Source organism: Phasianus colchicus, chromosome 28 (assembly GCF_987193195.1).
Source record: "Phasianus colchicus chromosome 28, bPhaCol1.hap1.1, whole genome shotgun sequence".
Lineage (NCBI taxonomy): Eukaryota > Metazoa > Chordata > Aves > Galliformes > Phasianidae > Phasianus > Phasianus colchicus.
Window position 1 is genome coordinate 1,728,482 of NC_143463.1, and position 11,129 is coordinate 1,739,610.

An 11,129-nucleotide genomic window follows, 5' to 3' on the forward strand; every position below is an offset into this window, starting at 1 on the left:
TTCCCTGGCCGGCAGCCACAAGAAGGCTGCCAGCAGATGAGCAGCGGGAGCACGAGGTGGTCCCCGCTTGGGGAGGGGACTGATACCCACGGGGGGGGGTCTGCACCTTTTGATGGGGATGTTTGCAGCTCCCCGTCCCAAGCGCAGCATGGAAAAGGGGAAATTGACCCCCATCAATTGACCCCAATCAATGACACCCATCCCGAAGGTGGCTGTGTTATCCAGGGTCCCCCAAGCAGTGCCGGTACCAACCCTTGTGTTCTGCTGGGAGCTTGGGGGGAGCACCGGTGTCCTCACCGTGCTGCAGGTTTGGAACAGCCCCGGTTTGGTGTTGCCGTGCTCAGCACAGAAGGGCAGCACAGCTCCCGGGCGCTGCAGCCCTGGCAGTATTTAAGAGATTCCACAGATTGAGGATGAGGGGGCAAAAGGAGGAATGGGGTTCAGCTGAAGAAAGGGGGAAAAGTTCGGTCGGGTTAAGGGGGGGGGGAGGAATTCATCACTCGGAGGCCCGGAGGAAAATCCCCGCAGCGGCTGCGGGCGGCAGAGGGCGGTAGGGATCCGACGGAGCCGCACTGCAGCCGCTGCCCCCCAACATCCCCCCCCCCAACACCCGGAGCTCCGACCCCCCCCCTCCCCCTCGCCCCGTGTCCCCACCCCGGGGGGGTTGCAGAGATCCGGGGATCCCCGTCTTCGTGCACCCACAGTGCTGTGAAAACGCTGAAACGTTCCGGTGCCACAAAGAGCGCTTTGATCAGGCTGGGAAAAAAAAAGCTAAAAGGATTGGGGAGGGGGGGGAGAGGGAGGGGGAGGGGGGGGGAAAGGCAGAAAGAAGCAGAAGAGCAGAAGGAAGGGAAAACCCTCCTGCTGGATGATGCTCCATCCCAACCCGTGCCCCCACCCCAACCCGCGGCCCTGGGGTCAAAGACATCGTTCCAATCCCCCCCCCCCATAAGCAGGGATACCCCGCCCCACGAGCAGGCGGCTCCCATCCAGAGCCCTGAACAACCTGCGTCGGTTTGCGTGTATCGTTGTCCCCCCCCCACCCCGGCCCTCACAGCACTGAATTTCTTCTCTTTTAAACTCATTTCCCCTCCTCCCCTCTCTACTGACCCTCATTAAAAGCCTCCCCCCCCCCCAAAGATGGAAACCCACTGCAAAACCTGGGACCCCACGGCACCCCCCCCCCCCCCCCCCCGCCCCATTCTGCCCCATGGGTGGACAGGGGTTCCACCATTGTGGGGGGGGGGGGATTGGAGCTTTCTCTCCTTTGGGGGGGGTGATTTGGATACACAGATATTTACATTTCGCTTTTACAGCGCTGCTGCCCTAACGTGACCTCAGCCAAATGGGGGGGGGGGGAACCCTGAGAAAAGGGCCGGGGGTGGGGGGTCAGGAAGGGGGGGTGGGATAAGGGGTGGGGATGGGGGGGGGGGCAGATCCCATTGCGGGGGTGCCGGGCGGGGTTCTCACAGCGCTGCACCTACGGACGATACGGGACCCCCCCATGAAGAGAGGAGGGGGCAGAGGGTGGGGATTTTTCATTATTTATCGCCTTGCAATGGATGTTGGGGTGGGGGGGCAAAATTTCAGCCCACCGCCCCCGAGCACTGAGCCGCCCCCCCCCCCCCCGCCCTAACGCTCGCTGCCCTGCGGCACCGCAGGGGTTAACGCCGATTTCCCCCCCCCCCCCAACCTCGCAGCGCTGTCCCCGCAGATTGACACATCCTCCTGCCGGCCCTCCTCCTTCCGCCAATAGGAAGCCAACTCCGCGCGTCCCACGTGGGGGCGGGCCGCCGGCGCGCGTTCCTATTGGCCAACAGCCGCCGAGAGCGCCCGCACGGGCCAGGCCCCACGTGGAGCCGCGCTCCTTCATTGATCGCCCTCCGCAAAGCGGCGGCCGCGGGGGGGGCGGCGGTGCCCAGCGGGGGCTTCGGCGGTGCCCAGCGGGGGCTTCGGCGCCGTTCGGCTCCGCTCGGCTCCGCTCGGCTCCGCTCGGGGCTCGGCCCGCGGTTCGGGGCTCGGCACGGCTCGGCTCGGCCCGGTTCGGCTCTCTTCGGCCCAGCTCGGCTCCGCTCAGCCCCGCGCGGCTCCGCTCGGCTCAGTTCGGCTCCGCTCGGCTCAGTTCGGCTCTATTCGGCCCAGCTCGGTTCGGGACCCCCGTAAGGACCGGGTTCAGCGGCGCGGTGAGTCCATCCCGTCCCATCCCAAATCCTATTCCTCCCATTCCGCTCCGTGCCCCCCCGCCTCTCCTCTCGCTCAGGGATGGGCGGTGGCCCCGCTCCCCCCTCCCCACCCCCACAGCGGTACCTGCGGTGTCGGAGGGGCCCATTGTCTGAGAGGCGTGCGGTGGGGGGGCGGACCGGGGCGTGGGGGGCGGAGGGGGGGCTGTGTGTCTGTGTGTCTGTGTGTCTGTGTGTCTGCGCCCCTCCCGAAGCGGTCACGTCGCGTTGTTCCCCCCCCCCTTCTCCCCCCCCCCCCCCTCCAACCCCCTGCAGGGGCTGAGCCGGAGCTGGAGCGCATCCCCGTGTGAGGAGAGGAGCTGGGGGGGGGGCCCGGGTCCGCCCGGTGCCGGCGATGTTCCCCCAAAATCGGCCGCCGGTGAGCAACGTCCTTTTGCTGCGCACGTGGCCGTGGGATGGCCGCGATGGTCCCCATAAGGGAGCGCTGTGTGGGGCCGGGGGGGGTGAGGGGGATTTGGGGGGGATGGGGGGCACGACGGTAATGTGGGGCTGGGATCCCCCAACGCTACGGGGGGGATGGGGTCAGTGTGTATGGAGTGGGGGCATGGGGTGGGTGATGATGGCACAGGGACAGCGATGGCACAGGGACCACAGTGGCACGAGGACAGGGGTGGCACAGGGACAGCAAAGGTACAGGGATGGTGATGGCATGGGGACAGCAGTGGTGTGGGAATGGGGGTGGCAAAGAGATGGGGGTGGCACAGGGACCACAGTGGCATGGGGATGGGGATGGCATGGGGACCAAGGTGGCATGGGGATGGCAGCAGCACGGGGACAACGATGGCACAGGGACAGCAATGGTACTGGGACCACAGTGGCATAGGGATGGCAGTGGCGTGAGGACAGGGGTGGCACAGGGACAGCAATGGTACAGGGATGGTGATGGCACAGGGACCTCAGTGGCACGGAGATGGCAGCGGCATGGGGACAGCGATGGCACAGGGACAGCAGTGGCAAAAGGACCACAGTGGCATAAGGCTGGCAGTGGCACGAGGACAGGGGTGACACAGGGACCACAGTGGCATGGGGATGGGGGTGGCACAGGGACAGCAATGGTACAGGGGTGGTGATGGCATGGGGACAGCAGCGGTGTGGGAATGGGGGTGGCAAAGGGACAGTGATGGCACGGGAACCACAGTGGCATAGGGATAGCAGTGGCATGGGGATGGGGGTGGCACAGGGTCAGCAATGGGACCACAGCAGCACAGGGATGGTGTTGGCACGGGGACAGCAGTGGCATGGGGACAGTGATGACACAGGGACCACGGTGACACGGGTGACAGCAGTGCTACAGGGCCAGTGGTGGCACGGGGACCACAGTGCCCACCTCCTCCTGCACGTGCCACCATCCCTAATGTCCCCACAGCCTCATCTCTGGGCTCTGGGGACTGGCGGTGGTGGCGGTGCCCCCCCAACTGTCCCCTCCCATCCCCAGGGCCACCTCCCAGCCCCCTCAGCCCCCTCAGGCCCCACCACCCCACAGTCCCTCAAGCTGACTTACCCCGAGACCTTGGATCGCATCAAGGAGGAGTTCCAGTTCCTGCAGAACCAATACCACAGGTGAGGGTGGGGGACGTGGGGGGGGGGGGTGTGGATGGACACCATCCCATGCGTTGGTGGCATCTATGGGGCGGTGGTGCCAGGAGGTGACACTGTGTCATACGGCCCCATTTGGGATGCAGATGCTGCACATCCCCGGTTTGCTCAGCCCTGGGATATGGGAGCAGATTTGGGGGATGGGAGGAAGGGTCTGGGGGGGGGGGAGGGGGGTCTTTCTGATCTTTTATCTGTTATTATGTTTTATTTTTACAGCCTGAAGTTGGAATGTGAAAAGCTGGCGACGGAGAAAACTGAAATCCAGCGACACTACGTGATGGTCAGTGAGAATTTCCTCTGAACTGCCAGAGTGTGACCCCCCCAACCCCCCCACTCCCCATAGCCGGGTTATGGGGCTGCCCCCTGTGACCCCCCCACCCCCACAACGGATATTTTGACCCAAAATGAGCCACATCTGAGTGCTGCAGCTCGTGGGCAGGGTGGCAGAATTGGGGTCCCCCCACCCCATCCCAGCTGTAGGACCCCCCCTTGCTGCCCCACTGATGCTCTGCTCTCTCCCGCAGTACTACGAGATGTCCTACGGGCTGAACATCGAGATGCACAAACAGGTGAGCCCACACGGGGGGGTCACCCAACCCACCTCCCCCGCCCCCCAATCCACCAAAAGCCCACTTGGAGGTCTGCACCCCATGGCCGAGGTGGGGGGGGCTCTGCCTTTTCCACATGGGCATTCCATTCCCAGCTTTGTGCTGGTGTTGGGAGGAGAACCATGCGGCCAGGTGGAAGATATTCCCTTTTTTTTTGGGGGGGGGCATGGAAGCAGCCCTAAACCCACCTCCCTGCATGGAGCAGCCCGAGGGGCGGTGGCAGTGCTGGTGGCCATGGAGGGGGGGGGGTGGGCTGGTGGGGGGGAGGGAAGAGAAGGGGGGGGGGACTGCGAGCAGCGCGATCATTTTTCATGCTGAGAGCGTTAAAGTGCCACTAAATTGCACATTAACGAGCGCGAGTGAATTGGAGGCAGCTCTCCCCGAGGAGCTGCTGCCCATCAGTGCATTAGGGGAGAGAATCCATCACTGGCGGCCCCGGGAGACAGCTAAATCCTTCCCAGAACCGCCGCCTGCCACTGCACTGCTCGCACTGCGCTGCTTTGCCTCCTCTTCTTCTTGCCTTTTCTCTCCTTTTTTTCCCCTCCCTCAGAAGTGAGGGTGGTGCTGAGGGTGGTGGGGGTGGCAGAAAGGTGTTCCTGTCATCTTTTCTGTCATCCCAGTGCATCCCCATCTTGGTGTCCCCATTATCCCAGTGTCCCCACCATCCTCGTGTCCCCCATGATGTCCTCCATCCCAGTGTCCCCATTGTTCCCGTGTCTCCATCATCCCGGTGTCCCCCCCCATCTCAACATTCCCTGTTCCACTGTCCCCGTCATCTCAGTGTCCCCATCATCCTGGTGTCCCCCGTCTTGGTGTCCCTACCCTGGTGTCACCCCTCATCTCAGGGTCCCCCGTTATCCCCATGTTCCTCCCCATCTCAGTCTTCCTGGTCTCAGTTTCCCCATCATCCCAGTGCCCCCCATCTCAGTACCCCTACCCTGGTATCCCCTCCCAGTGTCCCCATCATCCCATTGTCTCCCATCCCAGTGTCCCCCTCATATCGATGTCCCCATCATCCCAGTGTCCCCATCATCCCGGTGTCCCCATCCCAGTGTCCCCATCATTCTGGTGTCCCCATTATCCCAGTTGCCCCCCCATCTTGAAATTCTGCATCCCAGTGTCTCCCATCCCAGTGTCCCCCTCATATCGATGTCCCCATCATCTCAGTATCCCTACCCTGATATCCCCCACCCCAGTGTCCCCCCTCTCTGAGGGTGACCCCATCCCAGTGTCCCCATCATCCTGCTATCCCCATTATCTCACCGTCCCCCATCTCAGTGTCCCCATCCTGGTATCCCCCCATGGCCTGGGCCACGCTGCCACTGCAGTGTCAGTGCTGTCTTGGGGGTGAGGGGGGGGAACTTGGGCTCCCTGTTGGGGTGATATGGGGTTTGATGGGTGGTGATGGAGCTCCCTGCTCCTCCCTGGGCTGTATCAGCTTCGGGGGGCTGAGCGTCCAGGCTGGACACTGGGGAAGGGTCTCAGCACCCCTCAGTGGGAGGGGTTCAGCCATAGGGACGATGGAGGGGGGGGTGGGGAATGGGGGGAGGTCTCACCCTGCCAGGTCCCTCTCCTCCTCTCCTTGCAGACAGAGATCGCCAAGCGGCTGAACGTCATCTGCGCGCAGCTCATCCCGTTCCTATCGCAGGAGGTGGGTGTCCCCACACCGGGGGGGGCTGAACTCCCATCAGAGACCCCAAACCCCGCATACTGGGCTGGGGGGAGCCCCCTCCATCCCTCCCCCCCCCGCCCACGTGCCCCTCTCTCCCCCCCCAGCACCAGCAGCAGGTGGTCCAGGCGGTGGAGCGTGCCAAGCAGGTGACTATGAGCGACCTGAACGCGGCCATCGGGGTACGTCGACCCTCTGCCCCCCCCCCAACCTCCCTGCTGGGCACCTGCAGGTGATGGTGGCACCGTCCCAGGGCTGCAGACCCCCGCTTTGGGGGCACCCACAGCCCCCCCCCCCCAGAGCCGTGGGGGAGCACAGCCAGGCTTCAGTGGGGACCAGAGAGCAGTAATGGGGTTGGGAGCATAGTGGCATTGAGGTGTGGGGGTGCTGTGCCCTGAGGGCCGTAGGGTGGGGGTCACCACCATCCTTGTGTCCCCATCATTCCCTTGAGACCACAGCGCTGTGGATGTGGGAGGGATCCGAGGGCAGCGCCTCATCAGTCCCAGGAGGTGGCAGTGGGTGGGATGTGGTGCCCCCTCCACTGGCCTGGGGGTACCCTGGAAGCCCGACCCCCCTTCCAGCCCCTCCCATCATCCCCTCCCCTGACCCTGTGCCCTTCTGCTCTGCTCTCTCCCCCCACCTCCCCTTTCCAGCACCAGCTCCAAACGCAGCACCTCTCGCACCATGCCCCCCCCATCCCGCTGACCCCCCACCCCTCTGGGATGCAGCCCCCCACCCTGGCCGGGCTGGGCAGTGCTTCGGGGCTGCTGGCGCTCTCGGGGGTGCTGGGGGGGGCCCAGCTCCTCACCAAGGATGACCGTGGGGTCCACGACGCCGAGCACAGGGGTGAGCTTGGGGGATCCAAGGGGGGACCCAGAGGGGGGCACGTAGGGAGGATGCTCCCCTTCAGGCTGGGAGTGGGGGAGTGGGAGGTGTCCCCCCCTCCACGTGGCACCCCTTGGAGGTGGTGGGGAGGACTCAGCCCGGGGGGGTCGGGGACGTCCCCAAGGCTGAGCTGGGGGTCCTGGTACCCGCGGGAGGAGCACAGCCGTGTCCCTGCTTCATCCCGGTCCTGCTGCGCATCCGCATCACCATGGAGACAGAGCGAGACCCGGGTCCCGTAAGTCCCTTTCCATCCGTTTCCCATCCCCTTTCCCAGTGTTGTGTTGGCAGACCCCTCAGCAGCATCCCCACCCCCACTCCTTCACCAGCCTGTGATGGGGTGGGGGCTGCCATAGGACCCCCTGCCCCTAACATTGCCCCTAATGCTGCCCCAGAGCTCTCTGGTGCTGCCCAACGGGGACCGGGCACGAGCCATCTCTGAGTACCTGAGCAGCAACAAAAAGAGGAAGGTGGAGGAGAAGGACTTTGTGACAGACTATGTGAGTGCAGGGAAGGGGCTGGGGGGGCTGGCACGTCCCCACCCCCCCCGGCCGGGCACCCATAAGCACCCATTGCCGTCTTGTAGGGCAGCGATGCGGACAAAAGCGAAGACAACCTGGTGGTGGATGAGGTCAGTGCAGGAGCTGCAGGGATGGGATCGGGGTGATGCCCCCCATCCCTGCTCTGCTGATGTCCATCCCCCGCAGGACCCCTCATCCCCACACAGTGTCCATTCCTACTCCTCCCGTGAGAACGGGTTGGAGAAGCTGCCGCTGGGACGGAAGGAGCCCGCGCCGCTCAGCCCCACCTCCATGGCCTCCTCCAGCAGCGCATCCCCATCGCGCAGCAAGGATGCACCCACGGTACGAGCACTGCTCCGGTCCCACCACTGGGTGTCCCATTGGGTGTCCCATTGGGTGTCCCATTGGGTGTCCCATTGGGCATTGGTCCCGTTGGGCATTGGTCCCACTGGGTGTCCCGTTGGGTTTTGGTCCAGCTGGGCACCCCACGGAGCATTGATCCCATTGGGTGTCCCAGTGGGCATCAGTCCTGCTGCTCCACACCGACAGAGTAAAGGGTGATGGTTGGAGGTTGAGAGGGCTCCCCTTGTAGTGTGCTGGGTTTAGGGATGGGGGAATCACTGAGGGCATTGGGGTGGGTGGAGGATGGGTACGTGACGTTGTTCTGCCCCAATAGGTGGAGAAGGCGGGGACACCCAGCCTCAAGTCCAGCACCCCCACATCTCAGGGCGATGCCGCAGCGCCGGGATCCAGCGGTGCCCCACAGTTCCGCCCCACTGCAGCCAAAGCCCCCGTGGATTCCCTGGGTGAGCATCGCTGAGCACCGAGCACAGCCCCAAACCCACGACTCCATCCTTTGACACCACCTCTCCCTACAGCCCTGGGCCTGAGGACCCCGCTGGGCGTGCAGAGCCCCTACTCCTTCAGCATGGCTCACCCCGCTGTCAATGGGGACATGGCTGGGGCGGGCGCCTACGCCAGCCTGCACCTCGTGTCCCCGCAGCTCAATGGCACCGCAGCCGCCAGCAGCTACGGACGTTCCCCACTGGTGCGTTTCCCCCCCCCCCAGTGGGGTTGTGTGGGTTTGGGGAGCTGTGCTCACCCCCTGTGCCCTGCAGGTTGGCTACGACCCTCACCCTCACATGCGCGTGGCAGGGCTGGCGGCCGGCATGCAAGTGGGGACGTCGGGGAAACCGTAAGTGGAGATGGAGGGACGGAGGGGACGAGATGTGGGGGGGGACAACGCCATGGGAGCGCAGCAGTGGGGACAGCCCTCTGTGGGGTGACGCTGGCCGCCCCCCCTGCTCTGCCGTCCCCATCGCCGCTCCTCTCCTCTCCGCACGGCGCCGGGTGGCCCCGCCGTGGCACCGCGCGGCTCCGTCACCGCTCCGTCCCCTTTCCCAGCGCCTACTCCTTCCACGTCAGCGCCGACGGGCAGATGCAGCCGGTGCCGTTCCCCCCCGATGCCCTCCTGGGCTCCGGCATCCCCCGGCACGCGCGGCAGCTGCACAGCCTGGCCCACGGCGAGGTGGTCTGCGCCGTCACCATCAGCAACTCCACGCGCCACGTCTACACCGGGGGCAAAGGCTGCGTCAAGGTGTGGGACGTGGGGCAGCCGGGCACCAAGACGGCCGTGGCCCAGCTGGACTGCTTGGTACGTGGGGCGCGGAGGGGCTGCGTGCCGGGGGGTCCCGGGGTGCCGGCGGTGCCGGGAACGAACGGGCGGAGGAGAGCGCGGGGGGTCCCGGAAGGGATGGCGCAGGGATGGGGTCGGGGACGTCCCCCTGCCCAAACGTGGGGCTCCCCGCTCGAGGGCCGGGGGCCGTGCGGCCCCCCATCGCGCCCTGCCGTCCTGGAGGGGCTGAGGGCCAAGGGAAGGGGCTGACGGGGTCCTCCCTGCGCCCCAGAACCGCGACAACTACATCCGCTCCTGCAAGCTGCTCCCCGACGGCCGCAGCCTGATCGTGGGGGGGGAGGCCAGCACCCTGTCCATCTGGGACCTGGCGGCCCCCACGCCCCGCATCAAGGCCGAGCTCACCTCCTCCGCCCCCGCCTGCTACGCCCTGGCCATCAGCCCCGACGCCAAAGTCTGCTTCTCCTGCTGCAGCGACGGCAACATCGTGGTGTGGGACCTGCAGAACCAGAGCCTGGTCCGGTGGGTGCTGCGTGGCGCAGCTCCAGATGGGGAACCCCATGTCCTGCTCACTGTGCAGCGCTGACAGCCCTGCGCTTCCCATCTCTGTCCCTCTCCTCTCCCCCAGGCAGTTCCAAGGCCACACGGATGGAGCCAGCTGCATCGACATCTCCAACGATGGCACCAAGCTGTGGACGGGGGGGCTGGACAACACGGTGCGCTGCTGGGACCTGCGGGAGGGGCGGCAGCTGCAGCAGCACGACTTCAGCTCCCAGGTAGGCGCCAGGTCCCCCTGATGTGTCCGAGCCCCCCCCCTCCGTATCCAAGCCCTGCCCTGCCCCTGCCTGCCCCCTCCGCCCCCAGATCTTCTCCCTGGGGCACTGCCCGACGGGCGAGTGGCTGGCGGTGGGCATGGAGAGCAGCAACGTGGAGATCCTGCACGTCACCAAGCCCGACAAATACCAGCTGCACCTCCACGAGAGCTGCGTCCTCTCCCTCAAGTTCGCCGCCTGCGGTACGGGCACCGCCTGCTTCCTTGGGGCTGTAGCCTTTTGGGGGGGTCCCTGCAGCCCCCGACCCTGCGTGCCCACGGGGTCCCACACCGCTGCTTTGTCTCCTGCCCAGGGAAGTGGTTTGTGAGCACGGGGAAGGACAACCTGCTCAACGCCTGGCGCACGCCCTACGGAGCCAGCATCTTCCAGGTGAGCCAAGCTGCCCCCAGCGCTGCTCAGCGCCGTCCACGTTCCTCCAGCACCCAGTCCTGCACGTTGGGTGCCAGCACCCAGCCCTGCCCTCCCCTCTCTGCAGTCCAAGGAAACTTCCTCCGTCCTCAGCTGCGACGTCTCCACCGACGATCAGTTCATCGTCACCGGCTCCGGAGACAAGAAAGCGACGGTGTACGAAGTCATTTACTGAGAGTCACGGAGGTGACGGCCACGGCCTGGGTCTGTTCCCTGAGAACAGACAGACTCACAGCCATGGGGACGGACAGACGGACTCCGGCGCAGAGGGGTGGCAGCCCAGGCCTGGAGCAATTGGCGATGGGGACCCTGCAGTGCTGGGAGGCAGCTGCTGCTGGCAGGGCCCTTCCCGGGGGTTTCCTCCTCCTTTGGTTTGTTATTGGTTGGTTTGTTTCTAAACTGGGACAGGGGGTTGGGGGAGTAAAGGGGGCTTTCTTTTGTAATGTCATTTTCTTTGTGGGTTTTTTTGTTTTTTTTTGTTAAAGTGCTGGGCTGGGCAGGGTGAGAGCTCTCCTCATCTCCTCCTGCACCTCCCAGGGTATATTTAATAATAAAAAGAAAACAGCAGCACGGTGCATCGCAGGGCAGGGGTGGATGGGGCTGGGGGCTGCCCTGCATGGAGTCAGGGGGGGAAGAGGGCATTTCCAGCCCCTCATTGCATTTCAGCACCCCCAGGGGCAGAGTCCCTGTGTACTTCAAGTCCTCCCCCTCACCCCGTGGTGCCCTAGAGGAGCTCGGC

At 65.1% G+C, this 11,129-nt stretch overlaps 1 protein-coding gene across 3 annotated transcripts; it reads left to right on the forward strand.

Annotated features, from left to right (window-relative positions):
* The first annotated feature begins 1,995 nt into the window (after nucleotides 1-1,995).
* LOC116236155 (transducin-like enhancer protein 1) lies at nucleotides 1,996-11,121 on the forward strand. 3 transcript variants are annotated; one of them, XM_031604698.2, is made up of 21 exons: nucleotides 1,996-2,183; nucleotides 2,496-2,598; nucleotides 3,676-3,800; nucleotides 4,053-4,116; nucleotides 4,361-4,405; nucleotides 6,033-6,095; nucleotides 6,221-6,295; nucleotides 6,767-6,959; nucleotides 7,217-7,233; nucleotides 7,391-7,495; nucleotides 7,582-7,626; nucleotides 7,703-7,858; nucleotides 8,193-8,322; nucleotides 8,395-8,564; nucleotides 8,635-8,711; nucleotides 8,921-9,170; nucleotides 9,424-9,671; nucleotides 9,778-9,925; nucleotides 10,014-10,164; nucleotides 10,275-10,351; nucleotides 10,458-11,119. In XM_031604698.2, the coding sequence occupies exons 2-21, from the start codon at nucleotides 2,575-2,577 to the stop codon at nucleotides 10,563-10,565; spliced, it is 2,271 nt and encodes a 756-aa protein (XP_031460558.2). In that variant the 5' UTR covers nucleotides 1,996-2,183; nucleotides 2,496-2,574; the 3' UTR covers nucleotides 10,566-11,119. The 3 variants fall into 3 exon arrangements, with proteins under 3 accessions (XP_031460558.2, XP_031460557.2, XP_031460556.2); XM_031604697.2 differs by lacking the exons at nucleotides 1,996-2,183; nucleotides 2,496-2,598 and having other exon boundaries at nucleotides 2,745-3,800; nucleotides 6,221-6,262; nucleotides 10,458-11,121; XM_031604696.2 differs by lacking the exons at nucleotides 1,996-2,183; nucleotides 2,496-2,598 and having other exon boundaries at nucleotides 2,751-3,800; nucleotides 10,458-11,118.
* Nucleotides 11,122-11,129: the final 8 nt, after the last annotated feature.

What these genes read in the sequence shown, in the direction of transcription:
- LOC116236155 (XM_031604696.2), top strand. Translation starts at nt 3,310, where the DNA reads ATGGCATGGGGACAGCAGCGGTGTGGGAATGGGGGTGGCAAAGGGACA. An exon ending in CTGCAGAACCAATACCACAG is followed by an intron (nt 3,801 to 4,052) that starts GTGAGGGTGGGG and finishes TTATTTTTACAG; the next exon opens with CCTGAAGTTGGAATGTGAAA. An exon ending in CCTCAAGTTCGCCGCCTGCG is followed by an intron (nt 10,165 to 10,274) that starts GTACGGGCACCG and finishes TCTCCTGCCCAG; the next exon opens with GGAAGTGGTTTGTGAGCACG.